General features: G+C 37.0%; 1 protein-coding gene across 5 annotated transcripts in view; it reads left to right on the plus strand.

The window, feature by feature from the left end:
* The window catches only part of LOC126192472 (telomeric repeat-binding factor 2-interacting protein 1-like), a 204,528-nt gene extending 182,211 nt beyond the window's left edge, over positions 1-22,317 (plus strand). For 4 of the 5 annotated variants that reach the window (XM_049932606.1, XM_049932609.1, XM_049932605.1 and 1 more), the window contains 3 exons: positions 7,243-7,354; positions 9,168-9,277; positions 21,893-22,317. In XM_049932606.1, the coding sequence (XP_049788563.1) occupies positions 7,243-7,354; positions 9,168-9,277; positions 21,893-21,950 (280 nt within the window). In that variant the 3' untranslated portion in view covers positions 21,951-22,317. Of the gene's footprint in view, positions 1-7,242; positions 7,355-9,167; positions 9,278-9,367; positions 9,746-21,892 lie in introns of those variants that run through there. The other variant, XM_049932607.1, reaches the window with a different exon arrangement.
* Positions 22,318-23,241: the final 924 nt, after the last annotated feature.

The following is a 23,241-nucleotide window of genomic DNA, read 5'->3' on the forward strand; positions in this document are numbered from 1 at the left end:
GAATCACAATCTAATAATAAAAGAGAACTATAATAATAAAAAGTTAGAGAGGGAATGAAAAGAACTATAGAAAGGAGAACAAAATTTGTCATTTTTACAAAAATATGTGGAGAAGACAACAGTGACTGTTTTTGAATAACCTTAAGTAATATCAGTGTTTAGGCTACTCTAGATCCATTTTTTCCCTCACACTAGCTCAAGGAACTCTGTGTATACTAAAACAAGTTGACTGGAGTGCTTCCTGTTTCACCAGCTGCATTTTAGGTGTAGTACTGAAGATCCAGTCTCCGTTTCAGATGTGCCCTTAGATCCAAAGTAAATTCGGTTCCGAAAGTGATAAAAGGTGATGGTTTGCTAGACATATTTCCCTTCATTCCTATCCTGGTAACAGGCCATTCCCCCTCCTCCATGATACGTCACATCCTTCTGCAGTGGGTAGTGGCAGTGGCAGGAGTCATTCAAGAAGACAAATTTCAGCTCATTAGGCACTGCCTTGTGGACAGGAGTACCCTGAAGCTACTGTCTTCCTTCTTTCACCTCATAAACAGGACACACCATTAGGATACATTCAGGTGCACTTATGATGGGCAATCACAGTTGTATTATCTTTCCTATGCAATACATATAGTTGATCTGAGTATGAACCATACCATAAAATGGTGCACAAGAGCAGTAAATGTGCACAAGAGCAGTAGATGATAAAATGTGACCCATTTAGAGTATATCCTGACATTTGAAAAGAAACAAACCGTCTTCCTTCCAGTGGCAGAAAAGATACCAGATACCAGATTCCTGCAACAAATTCAAAATACACTCTCTGATGGAGATACAGCTCTCTTCACAATTCTTAACTATTTCATTTACTTTGTGTGGTATGCTTTTCTTCGTCCAATAGGTTGCAGATTTTTTCTCTGATATGCAGAATCGGAGACTGGTCCAAAACACCAGTTACGAGGCGTCAATTGATGTTGCAGCAAATGCACCCGAGCAAAGCTTTAGAACTGCATGCTGCACCCACACTGCAAACAATGTCTCTGTCCGTGTCCCATGTACCCAAAAGGCTTGCACCAGTACCCACTACGGCCACTAGTATTGCCAGTTGATATCAATGAAAAATTTTTGTAGGGAGTTCAAATCTTCAGTGTGCAAAGTTAACAAATTCACTCATAACTGCCAAACCTTTTGACCATGCTGCATTTTTTTTAAATATTATAGTTTGATTTCTCATCCAATCACACCCTGAGGTAGTTTCGAGTGGGCATACTGCTTCTGAGCACATCATTAATTCTGAATAGAGGATTTCTGCTGTAGTTTAGTCTGTCTTTTAACATTATATAGCTCGGCTTCCAAGGGGCAATGGAAAGTTTATTTATACTGCAGTACTCCTGAATTATGTTCAGCAGAGCTCCCATGTTTCTGTCTATCTGGCTAAGAGCAGGAGATCTTAGATCATGGTTAGTAACTTCCTCAGTAGTTTCTGATACTATGCATCATTTATTCCAGTTTTGCTCTTGTGAATGTAAAGCCTCTTATTTAGCACGTTTTCAAACATTTTGCCAATAACTTTTAGCAGATGGGTAGATCTATAAGATTTCCCTTGGGTATGATCTTTATCATCCCTCCTCCTTTCTCAGAATTATGACCTTCGCTGATTTCCAAATGTTTACAGATTTTCCTTGGACACTACCCTCATTGAACAGGTCGCTTCAAGTGGAAGTAGTGGCTATACCCAAGTACATAAATATCTCAGTCTTTTGGATCTAGTGCATTATTATTTTTTAATATGCTGAGAATCTCCAGAACCTCATTCATCAACAGTTTTAACTGTTTAACTGTTCTCGTTTCCTTTAGTCAGATGTATCCTCAACATCTCATTTGTCTGACAATAAATAGTACACTCAGTAATAGTTCAACTAGCTGCTGCCAACCAGTAGTCAGTTGATTATTATCTACTAATGTTGAGAGTGCTAATAAGGTAAAGTCCCCATCTGTGGGATCAACTTTTTGAAATAATTTTTATGATGTAGGTTAAGATACCAGCTATCACATCCTGTGACCATTCATCCATGTAGACCCTCTTTTGGAAGTAATAATTATAAAATTTGAAATTTTTGCACAACGCTCTACAGCTTTAAAAACAAAGGAATGTTCAAAAGACTAGTTGTGCAGTGTAATTAATAAAGTACAGGCCTCACATGCAAAAGGTGTTCTGTGTGACGCTCTACAGCTTTAAAAAAGGGCTGTTGAGCAGACAAGTTGTGCAGTGCAACAGTCAAAGTTCAGGCCTCACACACAAAAAGTGGTGCGTTCAAATCTCATCACATGGCGTGAAATTTTTTAAAAAATCTTTATTGAAATGGTTTTGGTCATTATTTTTAATCTGTTGATTGGATTAAATGTAATTTTTCTTATTTATGCTTCTTTGTCACATTAAAATCAACACATTAAATTTTTCAGTTGCTTTCAGTTTTTCCTTCCCGTCATTCTGTTTCCTCTTGGAATCTCTGTGCATGTGAATTACATTCTTTTCATTTATCTGTCATAAAATTTAAATGTTTGAAACTGACGCTGTACCTGTTCAAAAACAAGAGACAAAATAAACTATTTATATTGAATGAGCAATGGTAACAAAACTGTATTTTTCATGACAATATGTACATTTTTGGAATGGTAATCATCATACAACCATTTAAAATATAAATTCTTATTGCACTGTGGACAACATAATGCAGATGAAGATTTAAATGAAATTCAAGCAAAATCAGGAATAGAAATAATTAATGCAATCACACAGACAAAAATATGGCATGTAAAATGGAAGAAATTAAATCAACATTAATATGTAAAAATGATTAAAATAACGGGAACAAAGATTCCAAGTGGGAAAAGACTGATAAAAACAAAAAAAGGGCAAATGAAAAAATTAATATGATGATGAAAATAACATGACAAATCAACAGAAATGTAAAAATACGTTTAACCCAATTAATTGGATAAAAAAATTACTAAAGTCATTTCAATAAAGATATAAAAATAAAAAGTTTCAAAGCACCTAATGATGTTCGAACCCACAACCTTTTGCATGCAAGGCCTGTACCTTAATCTTTACATGGTGCAACTTGTCTGTTCAACAGACCAGTTTTAAAGCTAGAGAGTATCACACAGAACTACGAAATTTCTGGTTTTTAATTCATACAATATGGTTACGACTTTTAAGTCATACAATATGGTTACGAAAGTGTGGGTGGTTACCCCTTGAGCTAGTCACCAACTTTGTACAGATCTACAGGCACAGCTGCTTGTCATGCTGAATCAGTATTTAATGATGTCACTGCCTGTTTTAAATTAATAGGTTATGTGGCTATTTTGCATTGAAACTGAATTTTCATAAGTATGTTTTTTTTATAACTCAAGGCCACGAATTCTCTTGTTCTGGAAACTTGGTTTGTCTTTGGTATCCATCATTATGGTGACAGATTTGTCATGTAGAGTTTCACTGATTATCTTAGTTTCCTTATATGAACACTAATCTTATAGCTGTACCGAAAGTACATATTTACAATATACCATGTGTCAAAAGGAGAAATTAATTCTACTGTTGTACAGTTAGTTTTACAGGCCTCAGTACTTTGTTGTGAAAGAGAATTACTGACATTGGACACCCTCCTGCAGTGTTAACTTGTACAGTTCATTACATTAATTGGATGTTGCCTTGCCCAGAGTATGGCTCTTTTAAGCAGATTATGTCGAATCTCATTCCCTCAAACAGCTTCTTGATTTTGTTCATAAGCACTAGGCTGAGCATAGCACTGACCTGTGCTATGTGTATCCTATTGAGCTGATTTAATGTATGTAACACGATACATGTGAATGTAACACTGTAGCCATGATTTGCTTGAGTTAAAAGCAATACTACTATGGAAAATTACAAATTTCCTGTAAGTGATTTCAGTGTTGAAATGCTCACCTCTTGTATGAAGTACTTGAATATTTAGGTCCACTTACTCTTCATTCCTGGTAAGGAGAACTATCAACTTCAGCCTCTCTAATGGGAAAAGTGATTTCATGTCCCCTGGAATATCCATTTCACACCCTATATTGAAGTGTCTTTATTGTGATGACCCCTTCAAGTCTGGAGAGCTGAAGAGTCCTCACTAAACTTCTGCATATTTGATTAGGGTTGATACCACCTGTCTGCTTTCTTAGACAGATACCAAGCACATGTGTGAAAACTAGAAATCAATACATTGTGATATTTGCAGATATTTTCCATGTTTTGATGTAGACTTCTGAGAAATGCATCTCATCATCTGGCATCCCTTTTTTATTTTTACGATTGATTGCAGGAATGTTTTAAATGGACAGCATCACTTTCATCCAGTCAGTAGAAGTATAAGGTGCTGTATGGTCTGAACTGCCACATTTGATTTTACTGTTGTACCAATTACTAGATTGTAAGCCTTATCTAATCACATGCTTATTTTGTAAGAGATTAATGTTTTCTCTTTACATGAGAGGTTTTTACATTTATACTGCAAAGATATATTAGTAGCCATGTGTAGAGTCCCTCTTTGCAGTTGAAGTTTGTATGTATCCCTTTCTATCCGAGAGCACAATGGCTTTTTCCCCTATATTTTTAGGGTGTACATATAGAAACAAATGGCTTTTTCCCCTATATTTTTAGGGTATGCATACAGGATCAAAATTCCTATTGGGATCATCTTTCCATTCATGCATATTGTCTCCACCATGAGCTCAAGAGGGCCTCACTAAAGTGCTGTAGTGCAGCACTTGGCTACATGCCAAAAGTTGCAGAACCTCATACACACTGTTAGGGCAAATAATCCTTCATGCTCACTGAACTGTAGCCAACATAAGGTCTGTTACTTGAGTAGCATTTTGTTGTGTCCATCTGTGACTCAGCATCTCTGCTGTATGGTGAGTAGCAACTATCCTTTTCATAATATTGTTACATTCCATCCCGGATTTTCCATTGTCGATTTAAGTAGCATTTCCTTAATTCGAGAGATATCTTTATGATGTGGTGTGCTGTTGCTTTATTCTGCTCACATGTTCTGAGTCTCAGCTGGATGTTTCCATCCTCCTTGGTGATATACTCTAGGTTTTGCCCATTGATACATGAAAAAATGTACTCGTGTGTCATCTTGGATGATACATTATAGATAATAATTTGAGGACACTCTTTTTGAGTAGTTTACACACCATATTTTCCTTTTTCATGGGATTACTAACTATCTTATTTCTGTCTTCATTACTAACCAAGTTCACAGTGAACATATCTCTTGTGGTTCTTATGTCTCTCATGAGAAGTTTTTCTTGTGGTTTTACAAGTGGCCTAGCTTTCTATTTTATATCTTGTTATAAATACACTGAAAAATCTTTTTGACTCTTCAGAATATGACTTGAGAAGTACAGTTAGGATTTTAATGTGGCCTACAAGCTTTACTTGTGCTATTTCCCATCTCGATATCATACTGTTGAGTTCTTTCAGTTTGAAACTGCGTGCAATCTTACAAGTTTCCCGATCATTGACCACATACTGTAAAGACTTGGCCTAATGTGGGTGAAGCTCTTCCTCCACTGTCACTGGCATGTCTGATCGAGTGTCCGCTTTACACATTTCCCCAATGCCCAGAGGAGCTTCAATTTTCTTCCTCTACCAGCCACTCGAGGCCTCGGCTCCAATGAAGACAGCCAACCTCCGTACTCTGAGATCCAGTTGGTGCTGACTCAGTACCTGCTCATGTAACAGCTGCCTGCAACTGCTGATGTGTGCAGCACCGATGATATGATGCAATGCACTCCTCATGTCGTTGGTGTGACATAATGTTTTCATTGGCAGACACAACTGGCAGCGTAGCTGCTGGTAAACCTTTTAGGATGTGAGTTCTTGGTCCAAGAAACACTTTTGTTCCTGACATTTCATCCAGGACTGCACCGGACATCCTCAGAGGTGCTTCTCTTCTGAATCTTGCCAACTGACTGGTCAGACATCCGAGAGCGACGTATATACTATAGGAAAGGGCGTGTAGTCAAAGTAACACGTGATGAGCAGAGATAATCCTTGTCAAAGACAAAATTGTCTAGCGATTCTGGAGTGCTGCTGTTAATATGTCGCTAAGTTTCATTGCCTCCTCTTTCGTATTGAAATGATCCTGACGCTTATAAATTTCAGTGGCTTTTCTACGTAGTCACGGATAATAATTAGACGTTGTAGATAAAATTACTGATTCAGAAAACTTCCATTTGTGGTGTCCTGACTGAAAAGCGTGCTCTGCTGCAGCTATTTTCTCTCTTTTTTTCTAGTCGACAAAGACTTTTGTGCTCTTTTAGCCGTGTATTTATGCTTCTCTTTGCAGTTCCAATATAAACTTTACCACACGAACACAGGATTTTATATACACCGTATGTCGATTGTGGAGGGCATTATTCTTCACAGATCGGAGTACTTGACTTACTTTCTTTGTCGGTCTAAAGACCGGCCCGATGTCAAGTTTCTGTAAAATCTTATTGATGTGATCCGTTACTTTTTTAATAAAAGGGAGAGAAATTGTATTTTTCCGTTGTTGTGGTTCATCCTTGTCCTTCTGTTTTCTGTTCCTTGATCACAAAATTCTCATTACCTCTTTCCCTGAGTAGACCTTTTTCTCAAAGGTCTGCTTCAGGTGTTTTATTTCAGTGTCCAGGTGCTTTGATGTGTATATCCATTCAGCTCTATCAATAAGACATTTAATGACGCCTCTCTTTTATTGTGGATGGTGATTGGAGTTTTTATGCAAATATCTGTCTGTATGTGTTACTTTCTGAAAAAGGAAGAAGGACAATGATGAACCACAACAACCTAAAAATACAGTTTCTCTCCTTTTTATTAATAAAGTAATGGATCACATTGCTAAGATATTACAGAAACATGACATCAGGTCGGTCTTTAGACCAACAAAGAAAATAAGTCAAGTACTCCAATCTGTGAAGCATAAATGCCCTCCTCTGTCGACATGTGGTGTATACAAAATTCTATGTACGTGTGGTAAACCAACAAAATCGACAATATCAAATAACACAAGAATCTTGAAATTGCTTGAAGATATGCAAGTAACATGAGTGTTTTCTTTGGTTCAACATATGCTAGGAAGTAACATGATATTTTCTTACAGATATATGCATTTCGTAGTTCATGTTGTGAAAATCCTGTCATACATTATTAGATGTATCTTTTCTCAGGGAAGAATTTACAATGGAAGAAGAATATGCCATACTCACATACCTCCAGAAGCATAACAGGTTTAGTAATACTGGAGGCAACGTTGTATGGAAGAATATGGCAGCAACAGAGGTACTGATGTTCATATAACTTTTTCTTATAAATTTGCATTATGTTGTAAGTTTCATTCCCTGTTTGACTGTATTCAGTTATGTCGTATAAAGGTCATATTTGTTGAGCAAATCACTGATTTTCATTTTGGGAACTGTATGATTACTATTGGCACATTACGTATCTGACATTAGTAATTATTAGTTGAAATGCTGGTTTCATGATTTGTAGCTCTTTACAATGACATTTTTTTTTAAAAGTTCAGTGTGACTTTTTTGAAAGTTATGCTATGAAGCCCAGACTTCAGTACAAAGATGACAAATTAGACGGAGAAATATCTGGCACATGTCTAGACATTTACTGATATGTCGTCTGGGTCTTATTTCTTGGAACAGAACCACATTGTAAATTGCTTTCTTGGTTATGGAAATAGGTGCTGAGTCTCTGACTTAGTCCCTCCAGCATTGCTTTCAGTTACATTTAGCAATTTTCTCTATCTTTCTCTTTTCACATAAATGGAACACATTTGTTTGTTTTAGCTGTCTCAGTCTAGTCACTTACAATTTGCAACTAGTTCAAAACCTTTTTTGATGCCTGGATTCTTATTATTCACTACCATCACATATGATGTACTCTTTCAGTTTTATCAATGTTAGTAACACTGATAACTTTTACATTAGTGAAATACCTTTATTGGTGATCATATGCTGTGTATTGTTTCAACAGTTCAATTGCTTTTATGAATCTCTCGTATTCGGCTTGTGTAAAAGGGTGCATACTGGATGATTTATTTATAGATTAAAGTATTTAATGTGCCACACTTAGACACACAGAAAATTTTTAACTTTTCAGATGTGTGTCATGTCATGACTATGCCTACAATTATTCACCTCTTAATGGTGAGAAGCCAAGTGCATGAAGGCAAGGTGTCAATTTTTCAGCTTGATGCTCAGCAATGTTGATATCGATTTTTTCTTTATGTTTATATTGCTGTGCCATAACATAAATGTATTGTGGACTTGAGCTGCAGAAAATATTGCTTATATGACTTTTGTAAGTGAGTCGTGTTACAGCATAACCAGCTTTAGTGGCTACAATTGAACTACTTGTTGATAACCAATGATCTCAATTGAGGTTTGCAACTCAGCTTCATTGTGTTCCCTCCACCTGAAATAATATCTGTGTCCACTTAATGTATGTCAGGCTGTCTGTGTCGAGTTAATGAAATAAATGGTGTAGCCAAAATAGTCAAAATACCTTAAAAATTTATTTATTGTATCAAACTGGCAAAAACTGACACAGCCAATATTGCTGCATATAATTGAAATAGAACATAAAAAATAAAGCACAGCATCCAGTAACTACACTCTGATTGCTTCAACACTAGAATTTTGTTTGATTGCAGAGGCTGGCGGATACACTATTTGTCTGAGCTCTTCTCAAACAATTGGGGGCCATTTCCCCCCCTCACCCTCCAAGCTCACAGAGAAAGGAAAGTATAGTTTAGTCAGGTTGTTTTTTTTTTTTTTTCCAAGAAAATTATTTAAAAGTCAGTATTACACAGGATCAGAGCTGGAACATTTTTATGGCTGCTTACAAGTTGCCATTCGTCTTCCAAACTGTTAGAAACATGTCACATCTAGGGCTTCCACTCCTTGGCAAACTATTGTATGGGCAACCTTAGAAGTCATAAAATTCACATTCGTTGCTTACTTTTTTTTCTGTATTTACTAATGTCTGATAGTTTATGGAATACTTTATGCACAAAGTATTTATAAACATAAATTCTGTTGTTGGATCAAATCTACTAACAACTTTTTTCAAATTATTTTAGCCAGTGGGAAATCGTCATACATGGCATTCGCTGAGGGAACGGTACCTGAAGAAGATTGTGCCAAATATTAATAAATACAATTTGCCAGAAGAAATAGTGAGACGTATTAAGTAAGTAAATGCTATATATTTCCTTACTGACACTGCACAAACAGTCCTTCACATATTTCCCTTTTATTTTTATATTATTTCTTTCACAAGGTACAAGTGAAGTGCAGCAACCAGGAAACTGCGCTGTGAAGAAAACTCTGAAATGTATAAGATTAAAACCAATTTGGAATGTTTGTGATTGGAGAAAGAAGTTGAGGACTATAAAAAATAGTGCACTATTTAAATTATTTCATTTGCCACATATTCTGACCAGATACCCTCGCAGTTTGTAAGTGTGTGTGTGTGTGTGTGTGTGTGTGGAGGTGAGGTCTCTTGCCAAGTTTTGTTGATAATTTATAAGTTTTAGTGTGCTTAATTTTTAAATTGGTCTTTTCAGATGGCATTAAAAATCAGCTCCTCCTCTATGTTTCCGTTTATTAAATTTTAATGCTTATCAAATGTTGCTCCATTTCTGAGAATCAGTAAATTTTTTTTTTTTTTTTCCCCCCCCCCCCCCCACAGAAGATGAGAATCTATTTACCAGCTGCAGAATAAGGATTAAAATTAGTTATTGCATTTTTTGTTATGTTTGTGTGTCAGAGGCACAGAAAATGTAGTATGAGCTTTGGGAAAAGGATAAATGTAAAGGATACACTCTCCCTGTATAACAAATCCGTCACAAAAGTACTGTCATCATTACTTAACATGACATTGTGAAAGACAGTAGAAGTAATGATGAAGAAATAAAGATGTCAAATCTTACTAAACATAGTTTTTATCATGACAATTAAAACTTATTAAAACCTTTCAGAGAACTGCTACCAACAGCTTTTGTTTGTCTTCAAGAAGTTAGTGACAAATTTGGTCCTTGAACCCATCAAGGTATAAGCCAATTAATGGAACGACATCAGAATGTGCACACAACAACCATAAAATCTGGAAAGCTCACAAAAGAAACTGGCTCATGGCGTGGGCAAAACAGTCCCTCCATGTAGGGATTGGCAGAAATTCCACCATAATGTATGTAAAACCTACAATGTGTACTTTTACTGACACCTGAAAAATTACATTTGCCAATTACAGAAGTTCCCTTCTCTTATTGCACAGCAAAGGGAAATCACAAGTAGAAGCAATTCAGATAAAATACACACCTTGATCCAAAGTCAATTGCAGGCTCCAGCATTCGAGAAAATGCTTCGACATTCATGGTTTACTGTGAAATTATTGCCCTACTCGCAAAAAAAAGGTGACTGCGGTGTATGTGCCTTCGTGTGCTGTGTGTGGTGTTCCAAATTGTTATAATTTAAATGTTTGTAGGAATGTTCTGGTTCCCTGGAAGTATAAATGTAAAAATAAGAGCAAAAATTGATGCACTAGATGTTGTGGCGTAACAAGCTCGCTACGCCACACTGAGAAGGAAGCCGAAAGGCATGCGTACACACACGCCGACTGGCGTCAAGTCTGGAACAGGATACGTTATGACTGCTATAAAGAAAATACGTAGCTTTGGAATATACTTAACTTTTAATGCTTCCTTTGGTACATCTCTCTTGACTGTACAAATGAGACTCGTAAGATACATGCACTGATACAATTGGCGCCTTGCTAGGTTGTAGCCATTAACTTAGCGGAAGGCTATTCTAACTGTCTCTCGGCAAATGAGAGAAAGGCTTCGTCCGTATAGTCGCTAGCAACGTCGTCGTACAACTGGGGCGAGTTCTCGTCAGTCTCTCGAGACCTGCCTTGTGGTGGCGCTCGGTCTGCGGTCACACAGTGGCGACACGCGGGTCTGGCAGTGACACCACACTAGAAATTTTTTTCACTTACTGTTTATTAAACAGGTTGTCTGAAGAGGGATGGTCAGTGTTCAAGGATATGACAGGAACGCTCATTATAAGCAAAAAGGTCTAGTAAACAAGGGATCTAACACACCTTAAGAGCTGAGCATTTCTTCATCTTCGATACTGTGTAACAAATCTCTTCTACTGCAAGCTCTTTGCTTTTCATATTTTGGATGGAGGTAGTATACATGGATCCTAAAATGCATATCTTAAAAACTTAGGAACACATGTTCTGCAGAAGATATGTATTTCACAGGAGCGAAGATGAACAAAAATGGTTATAGCTCTTAAAGTAAGCACTTTAGTGCTGATGTATACTTAACATATTTTTCCTTCTTTTGGTCCACACTACCACCTCTCAGAATATGGACAGCAAAGAGATTTCTGTAGAAGAGATTTCTTTCACAGTATTGAAGATGAAGTAGTGCTCATAGCTCATTATACTGAAATAAAAAATATCTTCACAGCATTGACAGTTCCGCAGTAATAGTAACCTCAGCAAGGTCACACTCTATTTCAGTACTTTTTAATCCATTTCATCACCCAAAGTGATGATGTATTACTCCATTATAAATCATTGATTATAAGGAGTTGCTGATTGCTAGAATGATATTCTTATCACACTGTTTAAGAACATTTTATCACTTCAGAAACTATTTATTTACTTGGTTGAAGAATCCATTATTTTCACATGACACTACCTTTCCAGGTACATAAACAAATGATTCTAGATCCGTGCTGTAGAATGAACCAGAGCAGATCCATTTATCGGCAGTTGCTGAAGCTTGTAGGTGGAGGTGCGAAAAGCGACATGCTGCAAGAAAGTAGACTGCTTTTCATCTTTTGTAACTTATGCATAAGTTGGCATGACAATGTGCAAGTAAGGTGTTTCCACATATAAATTGAGTGGTGACAGGGGGCTGCATGTGTAAGAAATTCGTGACTGTGGAAACCTGGGCTAAAAGTGTGTTTTACTTTACCCTGCTACTGCAGAATAATACTGCAGCACTAGAACATACAACAAAAGACACTGCACACACAAGTGCCTGTTGAGAGTGAAATGTATCGAAGGCTTTAGGGTGAAGACTATGCAGTACTACATAGCAACAAACTGCTTTCAGTGAGTGTGATATCACAGCCGTTTACATTTTTAACAGGTTGCAGGAAAATATCGCAAATGGTGGTTTGAGAAGCATTACTTTCAAAGCAAATTTCCTTTTACGCTAGGTGAATTTTGTTATGTTTGAGAACGTGCACTTAATTTGTTAAATCATAGAGAATTTGACTCTCATTCAAAAATTAACACTTTGAGAACCAGCCACTTAGAAAAATTTTGGGCCCAGAAGACCAACGATTTAAGCTATTCTTTAAAATTTTACTGGCACATTTGTGTTTGATCTATCTTAAAAGGTAACACATGCTAAAAATGACCAAGCTTCAAGGTTAGTCTTTCATATTTATTTTAGTTCTTTCATAGATTACAAATGGCAAAAAGTATAGTCATCCTTCGAAAAAAGAGTGAGGTGCGTTCTTGAGCAGTGTCACCTGTAACTGGCTGTTCTATGAAAGAGTTGAAGTGCTTGATGGAACATGTATACAACCATGTAACCCATGATGTGCTCTGTGCATAGCAGTGAAATTTATAATCGTGCTTGTCAGAAATGTTCAGCTGCTGCAATGTAAGCTGTGCACATAGGATCCTACGTAACACACCCTGGGGAGGGGGGAACAGCAAAACATTTTTGATGACCAATGTTGTATGTGAAATCTTAGCTTTTCTTGTAACTATACTGTATGTATATTAATTTTAACCATTAACTTTATACCTATTTGTGTGTTCATGCTACTTAACAGTGATGTTATTATTGCCTGACTACATCACATCTCCTATGCTTTGAATATTTGCTTTCATTGGCTGGTGAGATCATGTGATATGAGCTATGACTGGTTGAGAAAAGTGCATCGTGCAGCGCAATCTTGATTTCAGTGCTTCAGAAGCTACCATGCTATGTTTTGTGGAATATGTATTTATACTTTTTTTAATACAAAAATATGCAGTGTGCCTGTTGCTGCACTTCAAAGGTCTTTCCAAAACACATTGTTGTTTGCTGGGTTTGTTTTCTAATTTGCAGAGAAGCTCTGTGCCAGTCTCTAAAACCATAACTATTCAAAGGATTGATGAGTTTTACAGCTCCGAGGGAAAATATATTGTCATTTAACATGAAAAAAAATGCTTTCACCCAGGGTATAGTGTATTTTTGTACAGGAGAAATTGTATTTTTAACAGGAAAATCCAGAGTTTTTTTCTTGTCTGCATATACACCATGGTGCTCTTAGCCACTGCACTACCAACTTACCTGGTTTCACAATATCCAAGTGGACTCCTTGACAGTCATTTTCTCAAAAACTATTGAGCGTTGGCACCTAAGCTGAAGTAGGTGTCTCTTTATTTTTATCCTTCTGTCTCCATGCCAAGTTTTGACTGTATCAGAGAGCAACCTATGGTGGGTTCTCTTGTAAGTTATATGTGGATGAACAGAGGCAGGAAATTCACCAGTATTTTGATTCGGGTATAAAATAAACATATTGTAGAAACAGCTGTGCAGTTACGGTTATGAATGGAGACAATTCTTTAGGATAAATTAATTTTGATCCTTGCCACAGTAGGGCAGCTTGCGTTCCTCAACAATACAGATAACGTGCCATAGGTGCAACCACATTGGAGGAGTATCTGTGGACAGACCAGACTAACCTTTGGTTCCTGAAGAGAGTTAGCAGTCGTTTCAGAAGTTAGAGGAGCAACAGCCTGGATGATTGACTGATCTGACTTTGTAACATTCGCCATTCTACTTTTCTGTACTGGTACTGTGAATAAGTGAAAAACATAGTTCTACCATATGGCTTAATGATGATGGTATCCTCTTGGGGTAAAATATTTCAGAGGTAAAATAGCCCCATTTGGATCTCTGGGTGGGGACTATTCAGGAGGATGTGGTCATCAGGAAAGTCAAACCTGTACTCCATGGTTCGGAGTGTGGAATGCTATAGCCCTTAACCAGTTAGGTATGTTAGAGAATTTAAAAAGAGAAGTGAATATGTTGCAGCTATATATAGTGGAATTAGTGAAGTGTGGTGGCAGGAAGAAGAGGACTTCTAGTCAGGTCAGTACAGAGCTGTCAACACAAAATTAAATAAGGGTAATTCAGAAATAGGTCTAATAATGAGTAAGAAAATAGGAATGCAACTAAGCTACGTGTGTATATCATAGTTGCAATAACGCAAAAGCAGGAAAAGGAGGAGAAGGAAAAATAGTAGAAGAATAGGGCTAGGGGCAAGGAATGAAAGAGGAAACCACCAGGTAGAAATTACACAGAGCATAATTTAATCATTGCTAACACTTGGTTTAAGAATCACACAAGTAGGCTTTATATGTGGAAGAAACCTGAGAACACTGGAATGTTTCAGACTAATTATATAATGGTAAGACAGAAATTTCGAAACCAGATTTTAAGCTGTAAGACATTTCTATAGGCAGGTGTGGATTCTGGCTGTAATTTATTGGCTGTGAACTGTAGATTTGGTAACTTCCAAGAATGATTGCCTATCGAATGCACTGGCCCATAATGATAAATATCGAGTATGTGGCTCAATGCCAACCCCACAACTCTGTTGGCATGAATTATGGTGAATGTTTAGCGCATTGCCAGAGAAACATAGTTTATTGTTTTCAGTTGTGAATAACAACAGTGACAGTGTTGCAGTTTCAAGTGCCGTTAGCCTCATATGGCAAAATCTAATTCCTTGGTTATGTAGTGTGGAAAGTTGTTCCTCTTCTAATACCTATATTTTCACAACTTCACATTGCATGGAAAAATTGATCCTCCTTATATTCTCCCAACATTTCCAACTGACGTAGCAAGAGTGTACCCGAGGTATGGGCAAAAAAGATTGCTGCTGGCAGCTCATACAACATGAGGAATAGTGCATGAAGAAGACATGGCTGACAATTAAAGAAAGTAAAGCTATTACTTTCATTTGTAATTAATGGTAACTTAGTAAACATTCATCTTATGTCGTTGCTCTAGTGAACACTGTAAACATTATCCATAACTCACACCACCAGAGTCGTGTGGTTGACATCGAATCACATGTTTGATATATATTGATAGGAATCCACATGTTTGACAGGCAATCACTCATGGAAATTACCGTAGACTGAAACTGAAGATATTAGAAAAATGTAGGAAATTAAAGAGACCCTGATTAATTAAAGGAACCACATGTTGTTGAGAGTTTCAGAGGAAGCATCAGGCCATGTTGAATGAGGGAATAGAATACAATAGAAGATGAATTAGAGGGGACAACAGAGGATCAAATAGATTAAAAGACAAGACATAGTAGAAATCTCTGGATAATACAGGAGGCATTGAATTTAATTGACAAAAGTAAAAATATAAAAATGCAGCAGATGAAGCAGGGGAAAGGGAATACAGACATAAAAAACTGAGATTGACAGAAAGTACAAAATGACTAGAGCAAAAATGCAAGCACTACTAGGGAAAAGATAGATGCCATGTATAGGAAAATTAGAGATACATTTGGAGAAAAAAGAAGACACTGTATGTATATCAAGTGTTCAGATGGCAAGCTAGTACTGAGTAAAGAAAGGAAAGCTGAAAGGTGACCGGAATATATAGAGGTCAAGTACAAGGGAAACAAACTTGGAGGACTATATTATAGAAAGAACAGCGGATACAGGTGAAGACCAGTTGGGAGATATGACACTCCAAGAATAATTCGACATAGCACTGAAATATCTAAGTGAAAACAAGGCCCCTGGAGTAGATGGCATCCCCTCAGAATTACTGATGTCCACAGGAAAGCCAGCATGACAAAGCTGTTCCACCTGGCGAGCAAGATTTGAGGGATGAGAAACAGTCTTGTACTTTAAGAAGAATGTAATAATCCCAATTCTGAGGAAGGCTTGTGCTGGCAGGTGTGAATGCTACCAAACTGTCAGTCTAATAAATCATGACTACAAAATATTAATACAGTAAAGGAGAATGGACAAACTGTCAAACTGCCAACATAGGTAAAGATCAGTCTGGGTTCCGGAGAAATGTAGGAACGCGTGAGGCAATAGCTACCCTACATCTTATCGTAGAAGACTGACTGAAGGAAGGGAAACATGTATTTATATAATTGGTAGATACAGAGAAAGCTTTTGACAGCTGGACTGCAGTCTGAAAATTTGAAGGCAGCAGATATAAAATACAGGGAACAAAAAGTTACTTACACGTTATATAGAAATCATCCTGCAGTTACAAGTGTTGATGGACATGAAAGGGAAGCTGTATTTGAGAAAGGAGTGAGACACAATTGTAGCCTATCTCTGATGTTATTCAATTTGTACACAGAACAAGCAATATAGGAAACTAAAAAGAAATTTGGAAACGGAATTGAAGTTCATGGAGAAATAAAAATTTAAGGTGTGCCAATGACAGAGGCAGTAAGAATTTGGAAGGACAACTGAACAGAATGGATAGTATCTTGAAAAAATTTTAGGTGATGAATATCAACAAAACTAAAACAAGAGTAATCGAGGGTAATTGAATTAAATCATGTGACACTGAGGGGATTATTTTAAGAAATAATAAGAAACTAAAAGTAGTAGACAAGTTTTGTTATTTGGGCAGTAAAACAATGTTGATGCTGCAGTAGAAAGAATATAATGTGCACATTGGCAATAGCAGGAAAAGCATTACTGAAAAATCTAATATCAATTTAAGTGCTAGAAAGTATTTTATGAAGGTATCTGATCTGCCTGGAGTGTAGCGTTGTGTGGAACTGAAATGTGGGTAATAATCAATTCATATGAGAAGAGAAAAGAAGCCTTTGAAATGTGGTGCTATAAAAGAATGGGAAGATCGAATAACAAATGAGGAGGTGCCGAATCGGATTGAGGGAAAAGGAAATTTATGGCACAACTTGACTAAAAGAGCAGATCAGTTTATGACACATCCTGTGATGCGAACATTTCAGGTTAAGCTTTACCCTGACTGTTATTGATATTGAATGAATCAAGTTTACTGTTACCAGTCACTGTTTATTTATATCCACGATGTATTTAAAAGGTTTAAACTTCCAACATTAGGTGCAGTTACATGTGTTAGTATGACATATGCACGTGTCGTGTCAAAATCGTAACACAACACACATCATACTAACCATGTAAATCCACTTTATAATGGAGGTTTAAACCTTCAAAAGACATTGTTGATGTAAATAAACAGTGACTAGTAACAGTAAACTTGTTGTTTCATTTGGCATCCTGAGATATTGAGGAATTGTCAAATTGGTAATGGAAAGAAGTGTGGATGGTAAAAATTGTGGAGGGATACCAATACATGAATACAGTAGCAGGTTCAAGTGGATGTAGGTTTCAGAAGTTATGCAGGAGATGAAGAGGTTTGCACAGGCTAGACCAGCATGTAGAGTTACACAAAACCCATCTCCAGACTGAAGACCACAACACCAACAATTAATTGTAAAAATGAAAGGTAGGTTAAAGTAAATGTATTTTTTTGGAACATTACAGGTTAAAAGTAAAATTAATGAATTTGTTATTTCTTTGGTTGAACTGCAGTTTACAAACCATATGAGTACAGTATGTACTGAGTATCATTTGAGCACTGAAACAGAAATGCTGAATGGGGGTGGGTATAACTTAGCATCCAATTATTGTAGGACAGATATGGAGAAAGGTGCAGTTGCCACTTTTATTAGAAAAGAATACAAGCTTAAAAACAATGATATTGTTAACTTTTGCAGTGATAATCATTTTGAAGCCCGTGCTACACAAGTTGAACTCCTTGAAAGTTCATGGGCATAAGTGCTTATGTGGCGTTCTGGTTGGTACATTTGAGACATTCATAATATATTTTATAGCAAGAACTTTGCAAACAGCCGTATCTTCAACCAATTTTTATGAAGGCATAAACAGTTCCGTGGCTTATAGCCACATCATCAGGTGTGTCAGGTGTTAGTTATCATGTTTTAATATTTCTAAGCACATCTTTTATTACACGTAGGTGCATATGATTGGTACTATTTTGATGTGTAGGGTCTCAATCACTACCTTTGTTTATTTATTGTAGCAATATCTTAATAAAAATTGGTTCAAGATACAGCTGTTTGTGGAGTTCTTGCTATAAAAGATACTACCACAGCTGTGGATGCCTTGACTATGGAGTCGTTTCTATTCGTAATACAGTTTAATGTTTTACTAAACTTTTTAACTTTTATATGGACTGGAGTAAACTGATTTTTAAATGAAATTTTCTAGGGTTATGTTAGAGTGCCTTGTCTCTGTATATAATACACTTCCCCTAAATTTTCAAGTAAGGTTATGAGAATCGGCTTGTACATGAGGCACATGAGTTTGAGGAGCATTTCCAAAACACACTCACATTTACTAAATGAATCTGTTACAAAACATGCCGTTCTTCACCAGATCTTCTCTCTCTCTTCTGCAAATCCTACCTGGTAAGAGTCTCAATATGACAAGCAGTACTCAATGAGTATTTTGGAAGCCACTTCTCTCATGGACGAATTAAATTTCCATAAAATTCTTTTAATGACTTTCAGCTTGGCATCTGCTTTCGTACAACTAGTTTTATTCTTTTCATTCTACTTTAGTTTGCTCCCAGCAGTTACTCTCAGGTATTCAATAATTTTTACAGTTTTCATGGAGTTACTGACAGTAGCACATTCAAACGGTAATGGATCTCTCCACTTATCTGTGGGTCATAGCTTCAATATATTTACATTCAGGATCAACTGCCAGTCCTATTCCAGTTATTTATCACCTGCGTGTTTCCAGGCCTTTCATTACAATGTTCTAGGATTATATTTTTTCTGTAGGATAACAGCCTTGTCTACAAATGGCTCCACAAAGCTTCATTATTATATTCTAGATTATTTATATATTTTGTTAACAGTAATGGACTTATAACTGTCCATTGGGGTACTCTTGAAATGATTTTTACATCTGTCAGTTTTGTCCCACTTACAATGACATGGTGTATTCTACAGGGTGCACATAATTGAAGTTGCAGTTTGAAAATGCTGTAGAAAGAGAACCACTATTCAGACTGATGTCAAAACAGCATCTTACTGACCCAGGGGGGAAACTTAATGGAACAAAAAACAAAAATCTGACAATAGATGGTGCTATAAGCATCAGAATGTCCACACTATCAGGCACATGTCACACAGGTGTTCCTCAGTTTGCATCCGAGATGCTCAACATGACTGTCTCCAGGAAGGATCATGTGTTGCTGATAAAGCTCTAAGAACAGTGACTGTGCTCCAGTAACCCTGCAGAAGGTCCAGACACACAAGGGTATGAAAAAAAGGCATATGTCCAATGTCTGCTAAAGATCTGGAGAAAATGATTAAATTTGAAGAGACAGGTTCTTTTGAAGTGCTATGTGGCAGAGAGAGGAAAACAGTTAATCTGATATCTATCGAAGATGTAGCCACAGCATTGCAGAAGGGGTCAAGTGGTAATTTGCAAACATGCAGTGCATGGGAAATCCCCAAATGCTGAACATGCCTGCAAGCATGGTGCGTAAAATCCTATCAAATGGTTCAAATGGCTCTGAGCACTATGGGACTCAACTGCTGAGGTCATTAGTCCCCTAGAACTTAGAACTAGTTAAACCTAACTAACCTAAGGACATCACAAACATCCATGCCCGAGGCAGGATTCGAACCTGCGACCGTAGCGGTCTTGCGGTTCCAGACTGCAGCGCCTTTAACCGCACGGCCACTTCGGCCGGCAAAATCCTATCAAATGCCCTGCATTGCTTTCTATACAAAATCACGTATGTTGCTTCCTGCTGACCCTTCAGCAAGTCAAACATCCACTATCGAATATATTGCTCAATTGCAAGTGGACAATGAACAGCCATGGAACATTCTGTGGACAAATGAAGCCCATTTCTATCTCCAAGGACATGTGAATATACAGAATTGCAGAATATGGGCAATGGAAAATCTATATGCACTTCAACTGGTACCACTTCATTCTGCAAAGGTGACTGTGTGGTGCTAGCTGATGGCATCATTTATTGTAGGGCCATATTTTATTGAGGAGACGAGTCCTGTGCGATCACTGGTAAACATTGTGAGTCTTCTGCATCAACATCATTCCAATCCTTCAACAGTGTGGTTGTGTGGGTAGAATCATATTTATGCAAGATGGCACTCCTCTGCACACTGCACAGCCAGTAAAGTGGCTGCTGCAGAGGCTTTTTGGAAAGGCTAGAATTATTAGCCATCATTTACGTACAACTAGGCCACCCGGATCGTTCGATGTTAATTCGTGTGACTTCTGGCTGTGGGGTTATGTGTTCAGTGCTCCAATTACAAACATAGCTGAACCGAAGGCACACATTGCAAAACACAGGTATAGTTGGCTGTTGAGGCAGCATAGTTCTATATTCTGCAGGGAGTCAATGCACGTCGAGTTGCTGCACTGCGCTGGGCAAAAGGAGGTCTGACACAATATTTGGTGCTATCCTATGATTTTTGTCACCTCAGTATATACAAGGTGTCCATAATTCAATTACCACTTGGAAAACATTGTAGAAAGACGCTAGAATGATCTAAAATGTGACTCCCGAGACACTTCGATATGCTGTGGAATGTGCTGTTTCTCGATTTCAACTTGTGGCAGAAAATAGTGGACAGCATACTTGTGCCAGTATCACGACAATTAGAAACTAGTATCATTTTGTATTTTAAGAGGTGGTTGGCCTCAGGGTTATTAAAAATGAATTTGCTTTTTATGCAGTTTTTGGCTCTGGGACAGTTAAAAATCGATGTCATTTTGCTTTTTATGCTGTTTTTGACCTCAGGTCAGTTAAAAACCAATTTCTCCCATCTGATGTGGTACAACCTTGTCATTTTGGATGGTGTAATTTGCAACTCAAACCATAGTCATCATATTGTGATTCATATGTCATTTGTAGCCAACCCCATTTACATTAAAAAGCTTACAGCACCATCTGTTGGTAAAATTTTCATTAAATTTTTTTGTTCCATGATGTTTCCCCTTATGTCAATAATATACTGTTCAAATTTGACGTCATTCTAGCAGTTCTCTTTCTACGATGTTTTCAAACAGAATCTTTAATTATGGACACCCTGTATATACTGATGTGACAAAAGTATGAGATACCTCCTAATATTGTGTCAGTCTTCCTGTTGCCCAGAGTAGTGCAGCAACTCGTGGTATTGTCTCAACAAGTCATTGGAATTCCACTGCAGAAATATTGAACCATGCTGCATCTATAGCTGACCATATAGTTTCAAAAGTATTGCCAGTTTTGTGAATGAACTGATCTCCCAATTATGTCCCATAAATGTTTGATGGGATTCCTGTCAGGCAATCTGGGTGGCCAAATTATTTGCTCAAGTTGGTCTGAGTGTTCTTCAAACCAGTCACAAACTATTTTGGCCCAGTGACTTAAAATTGTTGCTTGGGAAAATTAAGTCCATAAATGGCTTCTGCTAAAGTTATGTTGTATTCTAATCTTTTCTGTGAACCTGTTACTACTCTGTGCGTCACTTCTTGTAATTGGTAAGGAATGATGTATATTATATACAGTTACATCCCATCATGGTTTTTCCATTGATTTGACTTAGTTGATTTCTTATTCTTCACCTGATTTTCCTCCATAAACAACTATAACTACTAATTAAACTTTCTTTTTGAACGTATCTGCAGGTCAAAAGATTCACAACCAGTAGCAAAAAAAGTGGGCAAACACAGTCTGTTTGCGTGACCTACACTTACTGCGTATAACATAATGGCTTTCATTTACCATGTAAGAGAATAGGCAGAATTTGCCAGAGGAACCAAAATACATGCAGAGGTCAGGATAAAAACTGTTATATCCAGCTCATGTGAAAGTGCATTGTTAATAATTGTAAAATTCCACTTGTGTATTATTATTAAGTTTTTGGATATATGTGGTACATTAGGAAGATTTGCTGATTTTTGTCTCCTTGTAAATTTAACATTGTTTTGAGTGCATTTATACTTCTTTAAATTTATTTAAGCTGTATTTATTTATTATTTAATTTTTTAAAAATTTGTTATTTAAAATTGGTTCTAGTGTATTTATGCCTTTGTAAATTTACTTTCAACGTAGTACGCTGTTATTTTTTTACAATAATGAATGAAGTGTAATTATTGGAATGTTTCCTACTGCATTTTCAGATATTTCTTTTTAAAGATATAAATTTTAATATTTCACTTTGATATTAGTAAACTATATTTTTAATAAAAGAAAGTTTCTGGAATGTAGTGTTCAGATGATTTTTTTGTGTGAGGAGACATCTTATTCCATTTCCTTCAGATTATGTGGTTTCAAGGCAAACCATTTTTGATTGCTTGTTTACACCATGGTGAACAGAGATTTTACATATTCATGGGAAAAAGAAACATGCGAAGACAAAATTTGAGCAATAGTTGGGAATAACTGTCAAAGTTCCCTACAAAATAAAATAGTGCAGCCATTTGTCATGTCAAGCAGATGGCATCATCACAAGTTGACCATGCATGTGGCAGGTATGTACTCAATAGAACAATTCATGATGGGAGGAACAATCCATGGTATACTATAACTGTGAAGAGTCTTCTAAGGAAACAGAGACTACTGCATAGTAGGTGGAGTACAAAGCATGGGGCTATAGATACGAAGATGCTGAATGAATGAAATATGTTTGGCTATCAAGAGGGAAATGCATGAAGCCTTCAGCAACCACTGTAGCAGAATACTATCGAAGGATATCTCACAAAACCAGTCATGTGTAAGGGCTGTTAGTGGTACCAAAAATAGTGTCCAGGCACTTGGGAGTAAGACAGGAACTGGAACTGATGGTAGCGAAGCAAAAGCATAAATGCAGAACTCCATGTTCAAATGTTCATTTACGAAAGATAATACTGGAGTATTACCCAATGTAATTTTTGCTGCACTGCAAAAATGAGTGTCGTGGGTATTACCGTCAGCAGTGTTGATAAACAGCCGTATTGCTAAATGTGAATAAAGCTCCAAGGCTCAATAGAATCCC

This window comes from Schistocerca nitens, chromosome 1 (genome assembly GCF_023898315.1).
Source record: "Schistocerca nitens isolate TAMUIC-IGC-003100 chromosome 1, iqSchNite1.1, whole genome shotgun sequence".
Lineage (NCBI taxonomy): Eukaryota > Metazoa > Arthropoda > Insecta > Orthoptera > Acrididae > Schistocerca > Schistocerca nitens.